At 44.0% G+C, this 15391-nt stretch overlaps 7 protein-coding genes across 7 annotated transcripts; 4 read left to right on the plus strand and 3 right to left on the minus strand.

The window, feature by feature from the left end:
* Positions 1 to 536: 536 nt before the first annotated feature.
* Positions 537 to 1331, plus strand: TbgDal_VII7500 (hypothetical protein, conserved; the record flags this gene model as incomplete). The annotated part of the gene is made up of 1 exon (XM_011776848.1): positions 537 to 1331. One exon carries the CDS (start codon positions 537 to 539, stop codon positions 1329 to 1331), a length of 795 nt encoding a protein of 264 aa, XP_011775150.1.
* A 2932-nt stretch (positions 1332 to 4263) lies between these two features.
* TbgDal_VII7502 (hypothetical protein, unlikely) lies at positions 4264 to 4902 on the minus strand (the record flags this gene model as incomplete). The annotated part of the gene is made up of 1 exon (XM_011776849.1): positions 4264 to 4902. One exon carries the CDS (start codon positions 4900 to 4902, stop codon positions 4264 to 4266), a length of 639 nt encoding a protein of 212 aa, XP_011775151.1.
* A 662-nt stretch (positions 4903 to 5564) lies between these two features.
* Positions 5565 to 6110, minus strand: TbgDal_VII7504 (hypothetical protein, unlikely; the record flags this gene model as incomplete). The annotated part of the gene is made up of 1 exon (XM_011776850.1): positions 5565 to 6110. One exon carries the CDS (start codon positions 6108 to 6110, stop codon positions 5565 to 5567), a length of 546 nt encoding a protein of 181 aa, XP_011775152.1.
* Positions 6111 to 7081: 971 nt separating this feature from the next.
* On the plus strand, positions 7082 to 8263 carry TbgDal_VII7510 (variant surface glycoprotein (VSG), putative; the record flags this gene model as incomplete). The annotated part of the gene is made up of 1 exon (XM_011776851.1): positions 7082 to 8263. The coding sequence occupies one exon, from the start codon at positions 7082 to 7084 to the stop codon at positions 8261 to 8263; it is 1182 nt and encodes a 393-aa protein (XP_011775153.1).
* Positions 8264 to 9740: 1477 nt separating this feature from the next.
* On the plus strand, positions 9741 to 11314 carry TbgDal_VII7520 (the record flags this gene model as incomplete). The annotated part of the gene is made up of 2 exons (XM_011776852.1): positions 9741 to 10268; positions 10454 to 11314. The coding sequence occupies 2 exons, from the start codon at positions 9741 to 9743 to the stop codon at positions 11312 to 11314; spliced, it is 1389 nt and encodes a 462-aa protein (XP_011775154.1).
* Positions 11315 to 12667: 1353 nt separating this feature from the next.
* On the minus strand, positions 12668 to 12988 carry TbgDal_VII7525 (hypothetical protein, unlikely; the record flags this gene model as incomplete). Its single annotated transcript, XM_011776853.1, has 1 exon — positions 12668 to 12988. The coding sequence occupies one exon, from the start codon at positions 12986 to 12988 to the stop codon at positions 12668 to 12670; it is 321 nt and encodes a 106-aa protein (XP_011775155.1).
* Positions 12989 to 13031: 43 nt separating this feature from the next.
* TbgDal_VII7530 (variant surface glycoprotein (VSG), putative) lies at positions 13032 to 14438 on the plus strand (the record flags this gene model as incomplete). Its single annotated transcript, XM_011776854.1, has 1 exon — positions 13032 to 14438. The coding sequence occupies one exon, from the start codon at positions 13032 to 13034 to the stop codon at positions 14436 to 14438; it is 1407 nt and encodes a 468-aa protein (XP_011775156.1).
* Positions 14439 to 15391: the final 953 nt, after the last annotated feature.

A 15391-nucleotide genomic window follows, 5' to 3' on the forward strand; every position in this document is an offset into this window, starting at 1 on the left:
CAAGCGGACAGGTGGTGGCACTCTTCGCCGCGCCATCCGTGGTGTTAGCACCATGCCGAGAGGTAACCAAGTTGCTGCGCCCCACCGAAGGCACTCTGTCTCGGGGACGCGTGTACGCGTGGGAAGTTGTGTTGGTTTTGAGTTTTTGCCGCCGTATAAACGCAGGTGGCACATTGCGAGCCGGCACGGTGATCGCAAAACTCCGTGAGATCGCGCCCTGAAGTACTTTCGTCTATGCACAGCCTGCAGCGCCGTGAAGATGCGATAAAGTTGGTCTCGTGCCCCCAACTAATGATGACCCGTGGGCGCCCGGTGGAGGAAAATCCATTGAGCCGTGGCATTCACATACACGGAAAACAGAGCCCTACTTATGGGCCCGGTTGTTTTACCACGTAGTGTCTACCCGCACTCTCCTGTACAGTACGGTGTTCTCCAAAATTTTTCTGCTCTCTACCTTGCTCAATCGTGGCGTTGATTTTCTTTTTTTTTTCTTCTTTTTCTCATATGGTCTTCAGAACTGGAAGTCGTTAAAAACAATGAGCTCCACGAGGGCTGCTCTATTATGCATTGGCATCGCCATAATGTACAGTACGGGAGGTGACTGCTTCAGGCTCTATAGGATAACCAGGCAACATAAATGCAACGAACTATCAAGCACATTCAATGAATACAGTCATGCCTTCACGAACTCATGGAGAAGTTTCCAATTCTCCCTGAATACCGCCAGATCCGCCAAAAAGAGGTGCGAAAGCGTCATGAACATAAGCCAGGACAAGGAGGTGTCGGAGAGCATTAATGAGGACAGAAAGAAGAAGGTGGATAAATATTATGATGCTATCCTATACATTGAAACACAAATAGGAAACTACGAAAAGGAACTACATGAAACGCTTGCTGAAGTGCACGAAAAATGTAGCTTTTGGTTTTTGTATTTGCCAATGTCAACTGAGTTCCTAGAAAGCACGGACAGCAGGCTAGCGGAGGCGAAAAAGATTTTGGAAAAGATGATCGGTCTTACTCACGAGGCAAATGGGTACGCAACAACCGCGAAGAACATGGAATGTTCCTTTGAATTGGTTGGACAGAAGGTTACGGAGAAAGAAAGGGAGTCTGATTCCAGCGACGCCAACGCAGCGCCCACCACCCCTGACTCGACATCTCAGACCCACTCACCCAAGCAGCCAGTTCCACCCGAGGACGGTGATAAACACAAAACACACGGTGATGATAAAAAACACGACCACAAGAAGCATGGCGACGAAGACGGTGAAGATGAGGATCATGAAGACGAAGAAGAGGGAGAAGAGGAAGAAGCCGGCGACGACGAATAATATGGGAGTGAAAGGAAGAATAACATAGGCGGCCGTGCGGAAAATGACAAAAGATCGCGAAAATTCCGAAAAGGAACAATATTGAAGCAGAAGCAGATTAAACTATGATACAGGTTGAATGTAAGAAGAAGTCAACGGATTTTATTTGATTGGGAACACGACGATGGAAGATGATGCTTCGTCTTACTCAAGGCTACGTAGGTTGAGATGCTGCTTCGATGATAACAAGTTATTCAGCTGCGTGCTGTGGTTTTCCTTTATTGCTTTATAACATTAATATGCTTTACTTTTTGTTCTTTTTATTGAAGATATGAACATATCGGCGACGTGCTCCGGCTTCCGGATAAGCATGGGGCATTTGGGTAGTGGAATGATGTATAGAAACCGCTTTAAATAGCGGTATGTGCGTGTGTGTGTGGACGGACGGATGGTTGATGTTAGCATGTTCCAACGTACCAACGTGTGACGGAGGGCATGCAACAATATGAATATCTACGTAATCGCATGCTAAGTAATGCTTTGCTTGAAGTGACTTTTTGTCCCTTTTACAGTGTTGTGAGTGCTTTTAAATAACCAACGTGATTTTGAGACTGTAGTGTGGCGTGTGTGTATTGTTTGAGGGAAGGAGGAAACTGTCTCTCTCCTGCATATGGATGTACATGTGCTTCAATTCCTGGCTCATTCTTTCACCAGTAGCGTAGGAATGCACGTGGTTGACATGATGCGAACTGCGTGGCGCTGATGCCTGAATGCGCAAAGCGGTTGGACTGAGCATCGTGCCAATACGTGGAAACGGGATTATGCCGGGTAGACATTTCGTGTAGAAGACTGGGGCTCGATTTGCGGTGACTTGTAACATCCCGTCACTGACGTTATTCCTGACACGGAGAGTAAGGGAATTGCAGTGGCTGGGGAAGCACAGAAAAACATCTGCAACAGAGTTGTATAAGCCTAAAGCACCGCACGTTTCCACTTACTCAAGAAGGGGACGAATTATATGAGCTGCGGGAGTGTTGCGGGGATTTGCCCGCGGTGGTATGTACCTTTTCCACCCTTTCATTTCCAGCGTGGCAACCTCTTGATTCACTGGCGCAGCAACCCCGGTGGTGAGGGAGTTTGAATTCAACCGCGCAAACTTTGGCGACGAGGCGTGACAATATGCTCTCAGGCTTGGGGAAGGGATCCCGACACGATCAGCATGCCCTTTGTGAATTGAAGCCCATCGTCACTCCACCAGCGGGCAAGGCGCAGCACCGGTCGGTGATTCACGTCTGGACACCATCCTCACGCTTTCACCCACCGCTGTCGTTTCGTGCCCTGCTTTAATGCTAGCCCGTGCATGCAGATGCATCTTTTGGACGACGGTTATGTGTCGTGGTTCCTTCCAGAGCTACTGCGTCGTAGCGATGCCGCGGCCATACCATCGAAGCCTCTCCAGCCTTCATCGTAATCGCCCTGCTCTATAAGCCCATTCGCCGCAAAATGTAGTACCAGAAACGTGTCTGCGCCTCGTTCCTTCCCTGGCCAAATATCCGCAGCTGGGTTGCGCATTCGAGTTTCCCATGCCACCCTCTTCGTTTCCCCTCTTAATCACCATTGTTGAGGCATTAATGGCGCAACTTGTGCTTCCCGTTCCTTAGCGTTCCCACCATAGGGGCTAACGTGTAGGGTAAATTTTTTGCTTTCAACGCGTTTTTCTTGGTTTAACCCCAACCTCTAAAGCGCGGGACCACCGACACTTTAACCCCGCAGGTCCCTCGTTTGATTGTCTTTTGGTGCTGATACCGTGGGTTCCATAGCGACCGCACGCCGTTTTTTTTTTATCTTCCGCACCTTCCACGCGGCAACAACATGTTACTGCGCATAACCTCGCCCGGTATTCTCGGCACTCACCCCAATGGTATTCGTCCGCAGGCGTCATATTCTTCCCCTTGGGCACAGGGCGAGCGCATCCGATAAGTTCGCTGCGGCATATGCCGGGCCCTTCCCCCACACCAAAGTTGACATTCTACGTTTAACTCCTGCCGCAACACTCTTGCCACAGCATTGGCGGGCCAGCGTGGAGTAAGCCCGGAGCAGGCCGCTGCCCTCGCCGGCAAGCTTTTGATCCGCTTCTCCTCGGAGTCCCGATGTTAAGGCAGAATGTATTGATGTAAGCGTGTCTGCGCCGATGGGTTTTGACATTACCTTCCTACCCGGGGTGGTGGCTATCCCGTGCGTGTTGGAATTATTTTTGGGACGAAAGAGAGCCTCAAGGTCCAAACACCCCCAGCCCAACTCTGATTTTTGATCTGCAGCTTTTCATTTTCAGCAGCCTTTTTAGCTCAACCGCCATCGCGACACCATCGGCGATTCGACGGCGCCTCCCTCAACAATGCTCTGCCATCTCCACCTCGAAGGCAAGCCAGCGTCCACCTGGCGATGTGCAACAGCAATCTCAACTTTCGCATTCCCTCACAATTTTGTCGTGGTCCACTGTATCGAATGCCTTCTCGTAGTCGACGAATACAGCACCCGTGCGAAATTGGTGCGTGGGGCGGCAGAGGGCAGCCGGCGAGCGTAGGTGTCCAATGCGGATGGCGGAGCTCAATTTCTGTTCCAGGGCGTTGATATTATTATCTCTACCAATTTTCCTGCAGAGCTCGTCAACCTTGAGACGGAAATTCCTCCAGTCAGCTTTTAGCCATGGGTACATGGGCTTTCGAAGCCGCGGGCAACTCAGTGCATCTGTGCCGTCTCCAACGATAGCGTCGAAAAATATTTGATGGTGATCGGTATCGGGAGAATACAGCGATGTCCACGTGTACACTGTGCAATTCCTTGACAGTGTCACATCAGGGCTGGACTCCCCGTGGTGGCGCGCGAACCCGGTGCACTCACCAGTGTTACAGACCAGAAACTGGTTGTCAATTTACCACTGTGTGTGAGGGTTTCACCCTTGGTATTTGGTGGGCTCGCGCGATCCCATGCCAACTCGCGTGTGCATTAGCGTCTGCACCGATGAGAGCTGGGCACCGTCAGTCGTCAGAAGCGTATCTAGGTCAGTTGCCGTGAAGGTGTGTTTTGGTGGGATGTATGCCGACGTGACAGTCAGCGCCGTTCCACATGTAAGGTGAATTGTTGCATGCACTTGTTCAATGCGACCAACAACGGCCATACCGGTCTCGACTGGCTGGTCCTCCCTCACTAGTATTGATACACCACCTCCTTTGCAGTTACGAGCTATTCCGTGATGTTGGTAGCCAGCAACGCTAAAGCAAGCCGCCTCTCCAGGCGTCATCCTTGTCTCGCTCAACAGACAAAAGGCGATCCGCTCATCAACAAGGGTTTTGTGGAGTGCTAATCTCTTTCCTTGAGATAGCCCGGCGCAGTTCCACTGCATCCCGCGCAACGACGGGCCGGGATTCTCTTCCACATCACCGGACAGCAGCATCTTAGTGCGGATGATATACTGCTGATGGCACGCTGGCACGTGCCCAGGGACCGACAAATGAAAAACGGTGTCCCAGCAAGACGCTGCTGATCCCTGTGCTGTATGATGCCGTAGCCGGAGCACAGCAGTGTTCCCCATGAGAGGAACGCTGCTGGCTCTTGGCTTCCCCCGATGAGACGGGATACTGGACCCTGGCACCACGTTGAGGTGGCCGGAATCGCCAGGGAATATAATGCATCAAAACTCACAGCGAATGCAGTCTTTGTAGCACAACCTCAAACTACATGTACAGAAACAACAACAGGTAAAGTAAGGGTAAACTGGAGAAAGATTGTAAGGATTGGTGCAAATGGAAATTAAGCCTGCAAGGATTTCACTAATATTGTCAATAAAAAATATTTACTGATTGTTTCTGCCTTTATGAGCATTGTGTTTTAAGATAATCGTGCTTTTTTAACATTTTTCTAAATTAATTGAAAATTTTTAGCAACTGTAATTTAGATAAGTAAAATAATTAAAGTTCAGAAAAATATGCATGATGATGGTTAATGGGTAAAGCGTAGTAAAGTGGGAGAGTATGAAAACTGAGTTATATCCTAATTTTGTGATATTTTTTATTTTGTAGGTATTGGTTAGTGTTATGGTAGTAATAGCAATTATTGTAATAATAGCAGTAATGGTAATAATAATGATAATAATAATAGGAGTGTGTTGTGTAAGTGTGTATATACGAATATTATAATAAGAGCAGTAATGATAGTAATAATAATGATAATAATTGACTGACAAAATGGAAGCACTCAAAACAATGGCCGGGTACAACAGATGACAATGGATGAGTGACTATGAGTAAAGGAGTAAGTATAAGTGATAGAGGGACAGAGAGCAAAATGAATATTATTAAGGGAAGACAGTGGTAGAAAAGGATATGTAATATTCACATTCACCGTCACAAACATGACTACTGGAACCAGCATACACAAGGAAATAATAGTAGGGAGCATGAGGAAGAAACAAAGTTCATTGTAGAGGATAAATGAAGATGCTACGTTATCCGCCCAAATAGTGATAGAAAACCCTACTAAGCAAAACAAAATACGGTGTGAAATGATAGAATTCTGATACCGAACAGTGCGTGTACTTGAAAGAATAAGCATTAACAACTGATGGTGCCAGTTTTTAACCCGAAAATGAATAGATTGAACTGCAGAGATAGCAGCAATTGTAATGTTTAATGTGATGGCAAATAGTAACGTATTGAAGTGCAAGCAAGAAGTGAAGATTGGGTAAGCGTGACTTAATGTCGAACTTTCCTTTTCATCAAATATAAAAATAATAGCCAACATCTGTTGGAAACAGTATTACACTGTTTGGCAGAGAATTTTAAAACTGTGACTACTAACGGCTGACCTTGTAAAAACTAAAGAATAACCCCGTGGGAACTGCTTCAAATAGCACATGAATCAAACAATGGAGGATCTTTATGAAGTAGAAAGGTTCTTTTATGGTAAAACACAAATTCCATATTGGTGTGCAGCTGAATAATTGAAAGCATTTAGAGAATGAAAAAATTATATATTGATGATAACCGACCTACATTTACTATACCGCATAAACTCTTGCTGAGACAAACCTCAGACTGCAGTTTACGACAAAATTAAAAAGTCTTTGGCATGAACAGCCAAAAATGGTCCCGACTGCACACCGCAAGCAACTGAGTAAACGGGGCCGTGAAAAGCAGCAATGCTACCTGATTACTTTGTCCAGCATGTAATAGAAAATTTCCGACAAATAAAAGAAATGACAAAACATAGTCTTTGAATTATAAAGATTATTGAGATTGACGGTAATTTTAAAAATTTTGAAGTATTGGAGTTGTGGAGGAAGAGAATGGACGCAACAGATATAAATGTTGAAAGGTATAGATTGGTGTTGCAACTGTTAACTGCTGGAAGATCAATATTTGGTGGAGGCGGCCGTATAGTTTTATGATTTAACACATTTTTTAATGGAGGCTGTCGTGATGTGAAAAGAAGAAAATCGCCGTTAGTCTTTAAACATTAAATATCTGCGGAAAAGATAAGACCAAAGATATTTGTAACAGGGCCTCCATGTGGCGAGCAGAAGTGGTAGCAGTACAAAGCGATAATTCGAAACCTGCCGAAGCAAATAGAGCGCAGGACTTGTGCCTGCAACAAAGAAAACTTGTGGCTTATCATTTCTTCTCAAATCCACTGAAAAACTGCACCACCAACATTATGTCTTTTCAACCACAACTCAAGGTGCACAAGCAGAATCAAAAAGAAAGCGCTACGAAATGCTAATCCGAGCCTTCATAACTCTGGCATTTCTTTTCGCACAGAAAGTCGCAGAGACGAGCGCAGACGCCAACAAGCCGTGCTCCACTGCATGCGGCTGCAAGAAGAGGTTGCACGCTCGCCTAGGACTTTACACGACGAAACTCAAAGAAGCCAAGCAAACAAATCACCAAAATCTAAAAGAATACAACAGTTTGCTACTTGCTGCAGCCGTAGGCTCCCCACTCGACACGACGATAATCTTACCAATACTAGCAGGAAGCGGCGAACTAATTCAGCAATGCAACGAACAAATATCTGCGGCAGACAAAGCAGTTGCGGCGGCGACAATTAAGGTCGGGGAAGCAAGCGGCGTCTACAACGTCATACACAAACTAAAGGACGGCATGGGCAAACCTATGATCAACTTCGGAGGCGGTGACCTCCAATTGCCGGCAAGCAAGTTTACTACAAATAACCTAGGGAAGCTATACACAGACGACTGCGCCAGCACAGCCGACGGCGAGACGGACGTCAAAACAGACTTAGAACACGAGCCCAAGGAACCGGAACCGACCAAACTAATAACACACGCTTACCTCGAAGCAAAATGCGACAGCAACCCAGGGGCGCCAGCAACCTGCCACAACGCAGCGGTGGACCAGGACACGCAGATAACCATAGGCCTCGGCTTTGGGTCCGGGGCCAAGGATGAGAAATCAGCATGGGGAGCCGGGAGCCACACAAAGATGCACAAAACAGCTAGCACGGCGGTCGACTTTTTCAGCAGCAATGAAACAGCAGCCCACCAAGCGCTAAAGGCGCTCGCAACAGACAAAACAGGACTCCCCGCATGCCATTCCTTACAAGACTTCGGCGCCATGGCGGAGACAAGAGCGTTCCAGCTTATGCTGCTGAAGCTTGCAGCCGGCAAACCAGAAGCAGAAAAAGTAGGACCAGATGATAGACAAGATATCGACTCAGCGATAACGAGCAGCTACGGTAAAAGTGGGGCAAACTACAAAGACAAGATATGGGACCAAATACAAAAAACAGAAGTGCCACAAGGAAAGCAAACAGGAGAAAAAACAGCAGCACTAGAAAAAGGGGCAGACATAAAGCTCCAAACGGAAGCATTGACCAGGTTATTTGCAAAAGAAATAAAGGAAAAAAAAGCAAGCAAAAACCACACAAAAAGTTAGTAAAACAACAGATCGCAACAAGCAAACAGAAAAAACTGCAGAGGAATGCAAAAATCTTGGCTGCGATCATGATGCAGAAAATAAAAAATGCAAACCTAAAGCAGGAACAGAAAGCACAGCGCCTGGAGCAGGAGCTACAGCTGGATGCACAAAGCATGGCACTGATAAGCCAAAGTGTGAAGGTGACAAAAGCTGTAAAGGGAATGGAAAAGAATGCAAAGATTCCAGTTTTATTGTCAATAAGAAATTAGCTTCAATGAATGCTGCTTTTGTAAGTTTTATAGCATTTTAGTATTTTAGAATCCTAAGGATATTTGCTGAATTTTATGATATTTTGAAATTGAGACAAATTGTTAGTATTTTCTATATTTAAACACTTTTAAAGGAAGGTATGCAAATTAGTGAAACTCTCTAATGCGTTTAATAGTAGCTTATTGGTGTAAAGAAATAGTGTTAGATGGTGTGAAAATGAGTATTATTCTAATTTGTTCATTCTTTTTGTTTTGTGGATAATATTTTATATTGTAATGGTAAGTATAACAGTGACAGCACTGATAATGATAAGAGTGTGTTCTGGGTGTGCACAAAATAATATTATAATGAGATTGGTGGCTACAACTAAATTAACGACCAAAATAAAAGACGTTAAGTAGAGGAAAGGATGCAATTGGAGTGAGTAAGTAGGCAAATGAAATTGGAGACACGAGGAATATTAAAGGAAAGACAAAAGGAAAGAGTAAGATAAAAGAACAAAGATAGAATATGAGCAGTTAAAATCACAAACATGATGATTAGCATGGTCGTAAATAAGGAGATGATAGAAAGAGAATGTAGTATGTAGCTCAAAATGGTGTCAGTATTTTATTTCCAGAGACACCAGCAGAAAAAGAAGAGAAAAGAACTGAAATACATAACGAAGTACCAGAAGGAGCGCAAGGATGCCTCATACAAGAGGGAAAAGTTTATCAGGAAAATAAGAGAATTCACCGTATTTTTTTTCTAAAAAAACATATGTGTTTAGAGATGATGGTGGCGACTGGAGGTGTTTATTTGAAACCAGAGAGATATGTTAAGAAATAAATTTATGGCAGCACCGTTGATACGGCTAGTATGGGTTTATTCTGCATTTCTGGAGATAGCATCCATTAAGACGTGTGGCAATTGCGCAAATTTTCGATAGTTACAGGGTGTATTGTAGACACTGTTTAAAGAGCAACCCACGCATCCAAGGAGTCACATGCACCACCACCGGCACCGGCACTAACACGACCATTTGCGCGGGACCGCGTTGTAAAGACGCACAAGCAGCGGACGAGGGAGCTGCATCCACTCTATAGCAGCCGAAAACAAAACGACAGTGGAAGATCAGCCGTCAAAGTTTCGAAGACTCAATTTAGTCAGTCAAAATCCTCCAAGAAAACAGTGTACAAACCGCCCTTTTTTATAGCTTTACAATATATCAGAAGAAGGTTCCCAAATGAATGGCCAAGCTAATGCATTAGTTGTCACACTTTTCTTAGCAACAAACCAGGTGTCACCAGAAATCACAGCTGACGATAACGCGCTGGAGTTCAGAGCGCTATCCCAATTTGTAAACATGGCAACCGTGGGTATCAAAACCGCATTGGCTCCACAAATTGACAAGGCAGCAGCGGCTTACATAGGTGCGCTCAACCTTACACTTGCAGACAACACCATCGCAGCGGCGGTTGACGAGGCAAAACCATGGGAACAATTAGGAAAGCCACAGCAACAAGCACTAAACGGGAGCAGTGACTACTATGAATATTGGCAACCAAGTAAGAAACAGATCACCGAGCACAAAAGCACAATCGAGAGCTGGATTCCCAAAACGATCACGCCACAGTTAAGAGCCAAAGTTGAAGAGTTAGCTTCCAAAGCAAAAGCAATCTACGAGCAGAGGGCCCCATCTTACACAATCACGGAACCCGTGGACCAGCTCATTAACGGAGTTTTGTACGGCAAAGCGCAACCTATAACGACATGAAAGATCCACACAGCCTCTAGCCGCGAAGCAGTGTGCTCTAGCCAGGCAAGTACTCAACAATCGGAAGCCGGTAGCGCGCTGCTGCTAGACCTGTTGTGCCTCTGCAGCTTCGACGGCAGCAACATCGCAACAAAAAAGCTTGTGGCGGACACTTGGACGCTGCCGTAACGAACACAGGGTAGAACCCCAGCACTGGCGGTTCAGCAGAGGCAGAAAAACTTAAGACCGAATGCGCAAACTACGGCGCAGCAACACCCCTCACTCACGAATCTTTGGCGGCGGCCTGGGCCGGTCTGCGGACCTTAATCAAACCGGACAAAGTAACAACCACCAAAACAGCCAAACACATCCTGGGAAAAGTTGGAAGCACAGGCGGTTCTTACGCTGGCTGCAGCGGACGGGTCAATATCAACGGAGGGCAGTGTGTTCAATACAAGGACGAGCATTTCAAAAACAGCAAAATAACCATTCCCTGGAATGTAAACCTAGAAAACGCCGTCAAGCGAAACGCGGAAGAGGTCAAGCACGGTCTACTAATAACACAAGAAAACGCAGAACTGAAGCAAATGAACGAAACAATAACAGCCCAGCTGGCGGGGTTCATAAAACCCCGCAAGCTGCAAAACCATCGGCAGAAAAAAAGTGACGCCTGCGCAGAGCACAAAACTAATTCGATATGCACAAAAAATAACTGCAAATGGAATGGAACTACTGAGGACAGGGGAGAATACAAAGTAGACGAAACTAAAGTTAAAGAGCAGACAAACGCAGGAATAGGAGATGGAGAGCAAACCTCAAAATGTACTGGACAAGACACCAAAGAGAAATGCGAAGCCGTGCAAGGGACAGCTCCCCCTGGCAAAAAATCTGTTTGTGTTTGGATAAAAGGAAAGTGCCAGGATTCCAGCTTTCTCCTAAACAAACAATTCGCCATTATGGTTTCTGCTGCATTTGTGGCCTTTCTATATAAAGAACTTTTTATTAGTTCTGTGAAATTTATGAAAATGTTTTTAGATATTTTTAAAAAATTTACTAAAACTTGATATTTTAACACTTTTGTAAAACCTTTGAAAAATTTTTAAAATTTGAAAAAACTAAGAAACTTAGTAAAGTATGTACGATTGTATCCTATAAAAGAAATGTAGTAAGGTAATGGGATATAAAAAGTGACTATCATCATCATTTTGTAAATTTATGGATATTTGTTAGGTTAATAATAATAATAATAATAATAATAATAATAATAATAATAATAATAAAGTGGTGTTGAAACGACTGGAGATCGAAAGTTTAATCCCTTAAAACGGCATCATGGTGTAGTGTAAGTATGTATGTGAGTTGCTGAGTAGGGAGTTAGAGAGCAAGGAATTTACAAAAGAAAACGAAGAAATGAAATGAGAGAAAGACGGGAGATGGATTATATGAAGTTTCAAACACTAACATGACGGTGGTTATTATCACCTTACAGAAGAAGATAATGTGGGACAATAAGTAGAGAAAAAGTATAGTGTACAAGCTAAGCGGAGCTACGGTATTCGCACAAGTGCTGACAGAAAGTGGAAATGAAGGAAACAATGCACGTAATGAAACAGAAGTATTTGCATCACAGCGTATGAAGTGAAAAAGTATGTGCAAGGGATGGTTCCCAGTATTTTACTTTAAAATGGATAGATGCTACATTTGAGAGGAAGTTGAAATCTGTTGTTTTTAATCTCAATGAGAATCTTAATATTTTGATGTAGGGAAAAGAAGGAGTAGGAGGAGGGATTGCGTATTTTTATGCGTGATGTAATGTTAGAGTTCTTTTCTTATCAGGAACAGTAGTAAAGATCAGCAGACATGGGAGACACTGTAAAATTATCATGAGAGAGATTTTTTAAGAGTGTACTTGTTATGTATTACTATGACCAGGAATAAACCAAGTGAAAACACGAAAAGTGCTTTAAATAGTGCATATATAAACAATTTAATGACCTCAATAAGGTTGAGATAATCAAAAACCGATACCCATCCGGCGGCGTATTTTTATACTGGGCTGCATTAATACATTTCAAGAAGTTAGTAATTTATAAGTGAATAAACACTGGTGCGGCATTAAGAAAGCTTATTCTTAATATTAAAAGTAAAAGAGCGCAATCAGAACTGCAATCTCCGGCAAAAAGACATAAGATCCCCATAATAAACCGGGATAATGACTGAATATGCTAAAGGCCGCCAGCGTACCGGCGCGTAATCTTTATTTTTTCATTGCAGATGTACCCACAGAGCAGGCATCGGAATGCTGTAGACAACGAAAATAAAAGATATATGCCTCAGGTATATATATATAAGGTTTCAATATATTTTAGAAGTCTTAGGGAATAAGATGACAAAGTAATAGATAAGAAATTTAGAGATCACCACATTGACGCACTAAATAAGGAGTTCAAATGACAGATTAGAGTTAGAATTCCAAAGGTAAGTTTCGGACGCGAAGCAACTGAATACATCAAAGAAAGGAGCTTACCACAAACTATAAATATCGGTGGAGGTGGACATAAAAATAAATCTTCGTTTACACTAAACAATAAATCCTCAGAACAAAGCGGCATACAAAGAAATGCGAAACCAAACAACCCTAACACCCTTAGCAAAAACAACAAGCCGTGGGCACGCACAGCGACTTCTATTCTCACAATCGCTCCCAACACCAATTGGCAAAGAACAACCAAAGCCATTGAGACAAGGAAAGGAAAACAGGCTCGTTAGTCAAAACAGAACATGAAGGCTTTGCTGGCAATCGCGGCCGCCTTAACATGTCGTCTAACCGGTGGAGATGAAAGCGCAGACGGCGGTGGCTTATCAGCAAAGAGCCTAGCAACGTTGTGCGACTTGGGTGGCGACTTAAAACAAGCAGCCTACATAATGTCGACCAAACTTAAAGCACACGACGCTGCTACCCAAATACACCTGAAAAAGTTGCGGATTCTGGACACCCTTGAAGCGTGCACAAACATCGAGCACAGGATCAAGACTACCCTTGCGCGGCTGATGTTAGCGGATTATATACAGCATACAACAGCTCGCAACGCAGCGGCGGAAACTGCGGTCGGAGCTGCAGCAGAATCAGCATACTGGCCTGGCCGGCTTGACGAACTGGTAGCCATAGCAAAACAAAGCACGACAGCAAAAGCCGATGGAGTATCGGAGTCGATTTGCTTAGCAAACGTCGAGCCAGGACAAACAACGGCGCACGGAATCAAGCACGACGACGACTTGGCAACAGCAGGACTGCAAGGCTGCAAGAACACGCAATCTACGACACAGAAAACGGCAAACGCGATAAACATCCAAGAACGCCTAAATGCGATAGGCAAAAAAAACGGCATCTACGCGACATTTCCAGCAAACCCAGGCTGTATCTTAACCAAAAAAAGCACGGCGCACTACTATAAGACCCTCACCGGGCCAGCCACGCTAACTTTTGCAGGTGGAAGCATCCAACTGACGGCACAAAGCGGCAACGCGGCACCCACACAGCAAAGCCTCGGCGTAACCCAGACAGGCGACACATACAGCACAGCAGCAGGCACTGGAATCAAAGAAGCCACGGACGCCGCCAGTCGAGGAATAAGTGCTAGCAATATAGACGGCCCTAAAACAGAGGCCCTTTTAGCAGACGGAGCATGGGAAACAGCGAAAAACAACAAACTGTTGCAAGAAGCACTAAACCCCCATGAGGACGTTAGTAGCAAATACAACGAAGGCCTTCCAGAAAGCTCCAAGCCACTGTACAGCGAGATCAGCAAACTCCACAAGAAGCTCGGGACGACGCTAGAGGCACTCGAAGCGAGTGGAGACTTTGAAACAAAGCTCAGGGCAAAATTCAGCGGCAAAAAAACATGCAAACAACCGACCATCGAAGTATCAGCTGCAACCGGCTGCAAGCAGTACTACACAAACACAACCTGCAGAACAGACAATAACTGCAAATGGGATAGCACTACAGAGGATAAAGGAGAACATTGCAAACCTAAATATAGAGAAGAACAGACAAACACAGCAGGTGGAACAGAGGGAGCTGCAGCAACAGAAAACCATAATTGTGGCCAATATACGGATACAGAGAAATGCACCAAAGCCATAGGCAAACCGAAAGAGGGCAAAAATCTGTTTGTGTTTGGATAAAAGGAAAGTGCCAGGATTCCAGCTTTCTCCTCAATAAAAAATTTTCTCTGAGTATGGCTGCTGCTTTCGTGGCCTTTCTATATAAAGAACTTTTTATTAGTTCTGTGAAATTTATGAAAATGTTTTTAGATATTTTTAAAAAATTTACTAAAACTTGATATTTTAACACTTTTGTAAAACCTTTGAAAAATTTTTAAAATTTGAAAAAACTAAGAAACTTAGTAAAGTATGTACGATTGTATCCTATAAAAGAAATGTAGTAAGGTAATGGGATATAAAAAGTGACTATCATCATCATTTTGTAAATTTATGGATATTTGTTAGGTTTATAATAATAATAATGATAATGATAATAATGATACGACAGTGTTGTTAGTGTTTGTATACTAAAATAATAGGAGCAGCAACAATAATTGTGAGCATCAATGTATAACCGCTTAAAATAATGACTATCATGTAATAAGAGTAGCTGAGTATGTAAGGGAGTGGAAACGCACGAAGAATATTTTTAAAGGAAACACAGACAGACAAAGAGGAGAAGAGGGAGAGTGAATGGGTGATAGAATATGCACAGTTCCAGAGAAAAAATAATAACAGACAATGTTATACACAAGGAGATTAAAGATGGGACAATGAGGAAAACACAATTTCATTGTACACGGCATATGTAGTTCGGCGTTATCCGCAGAAGCACGCTGCGTAAGACGAGGACAATCAACATAAAAATGGGATAAATTTGGAAATATACGACAGCACAGCACAGAAGTAAATGATACATCACGATGAGAGGAGGATATGGTGAAGATACTGCTTATCACAGTACGTCAGATAGGTGAATCAGCGAAGATGGTACCAAATGTGGTTTATAATCTAATGGAGCGTTCTAATGCTAAGTTGTATGTGACTAGGAGAGAGATTCATGGGATTACTGTCAAGCATTTTGTTTAGTAGTG

Source organism: Trypanosoma brucei, chromosome 7 (assembly GCF_000210295.1).
Source record: "Trypanosoma brucei gambiense DAL972 chromosome 7, complete sequence".
NCBI lineage: Eukaryota > Euglenozoa > Kinetoplastea > Trypanosomatida > Trypanosomatidae > Trypanosoma > Trypanosoma brucei.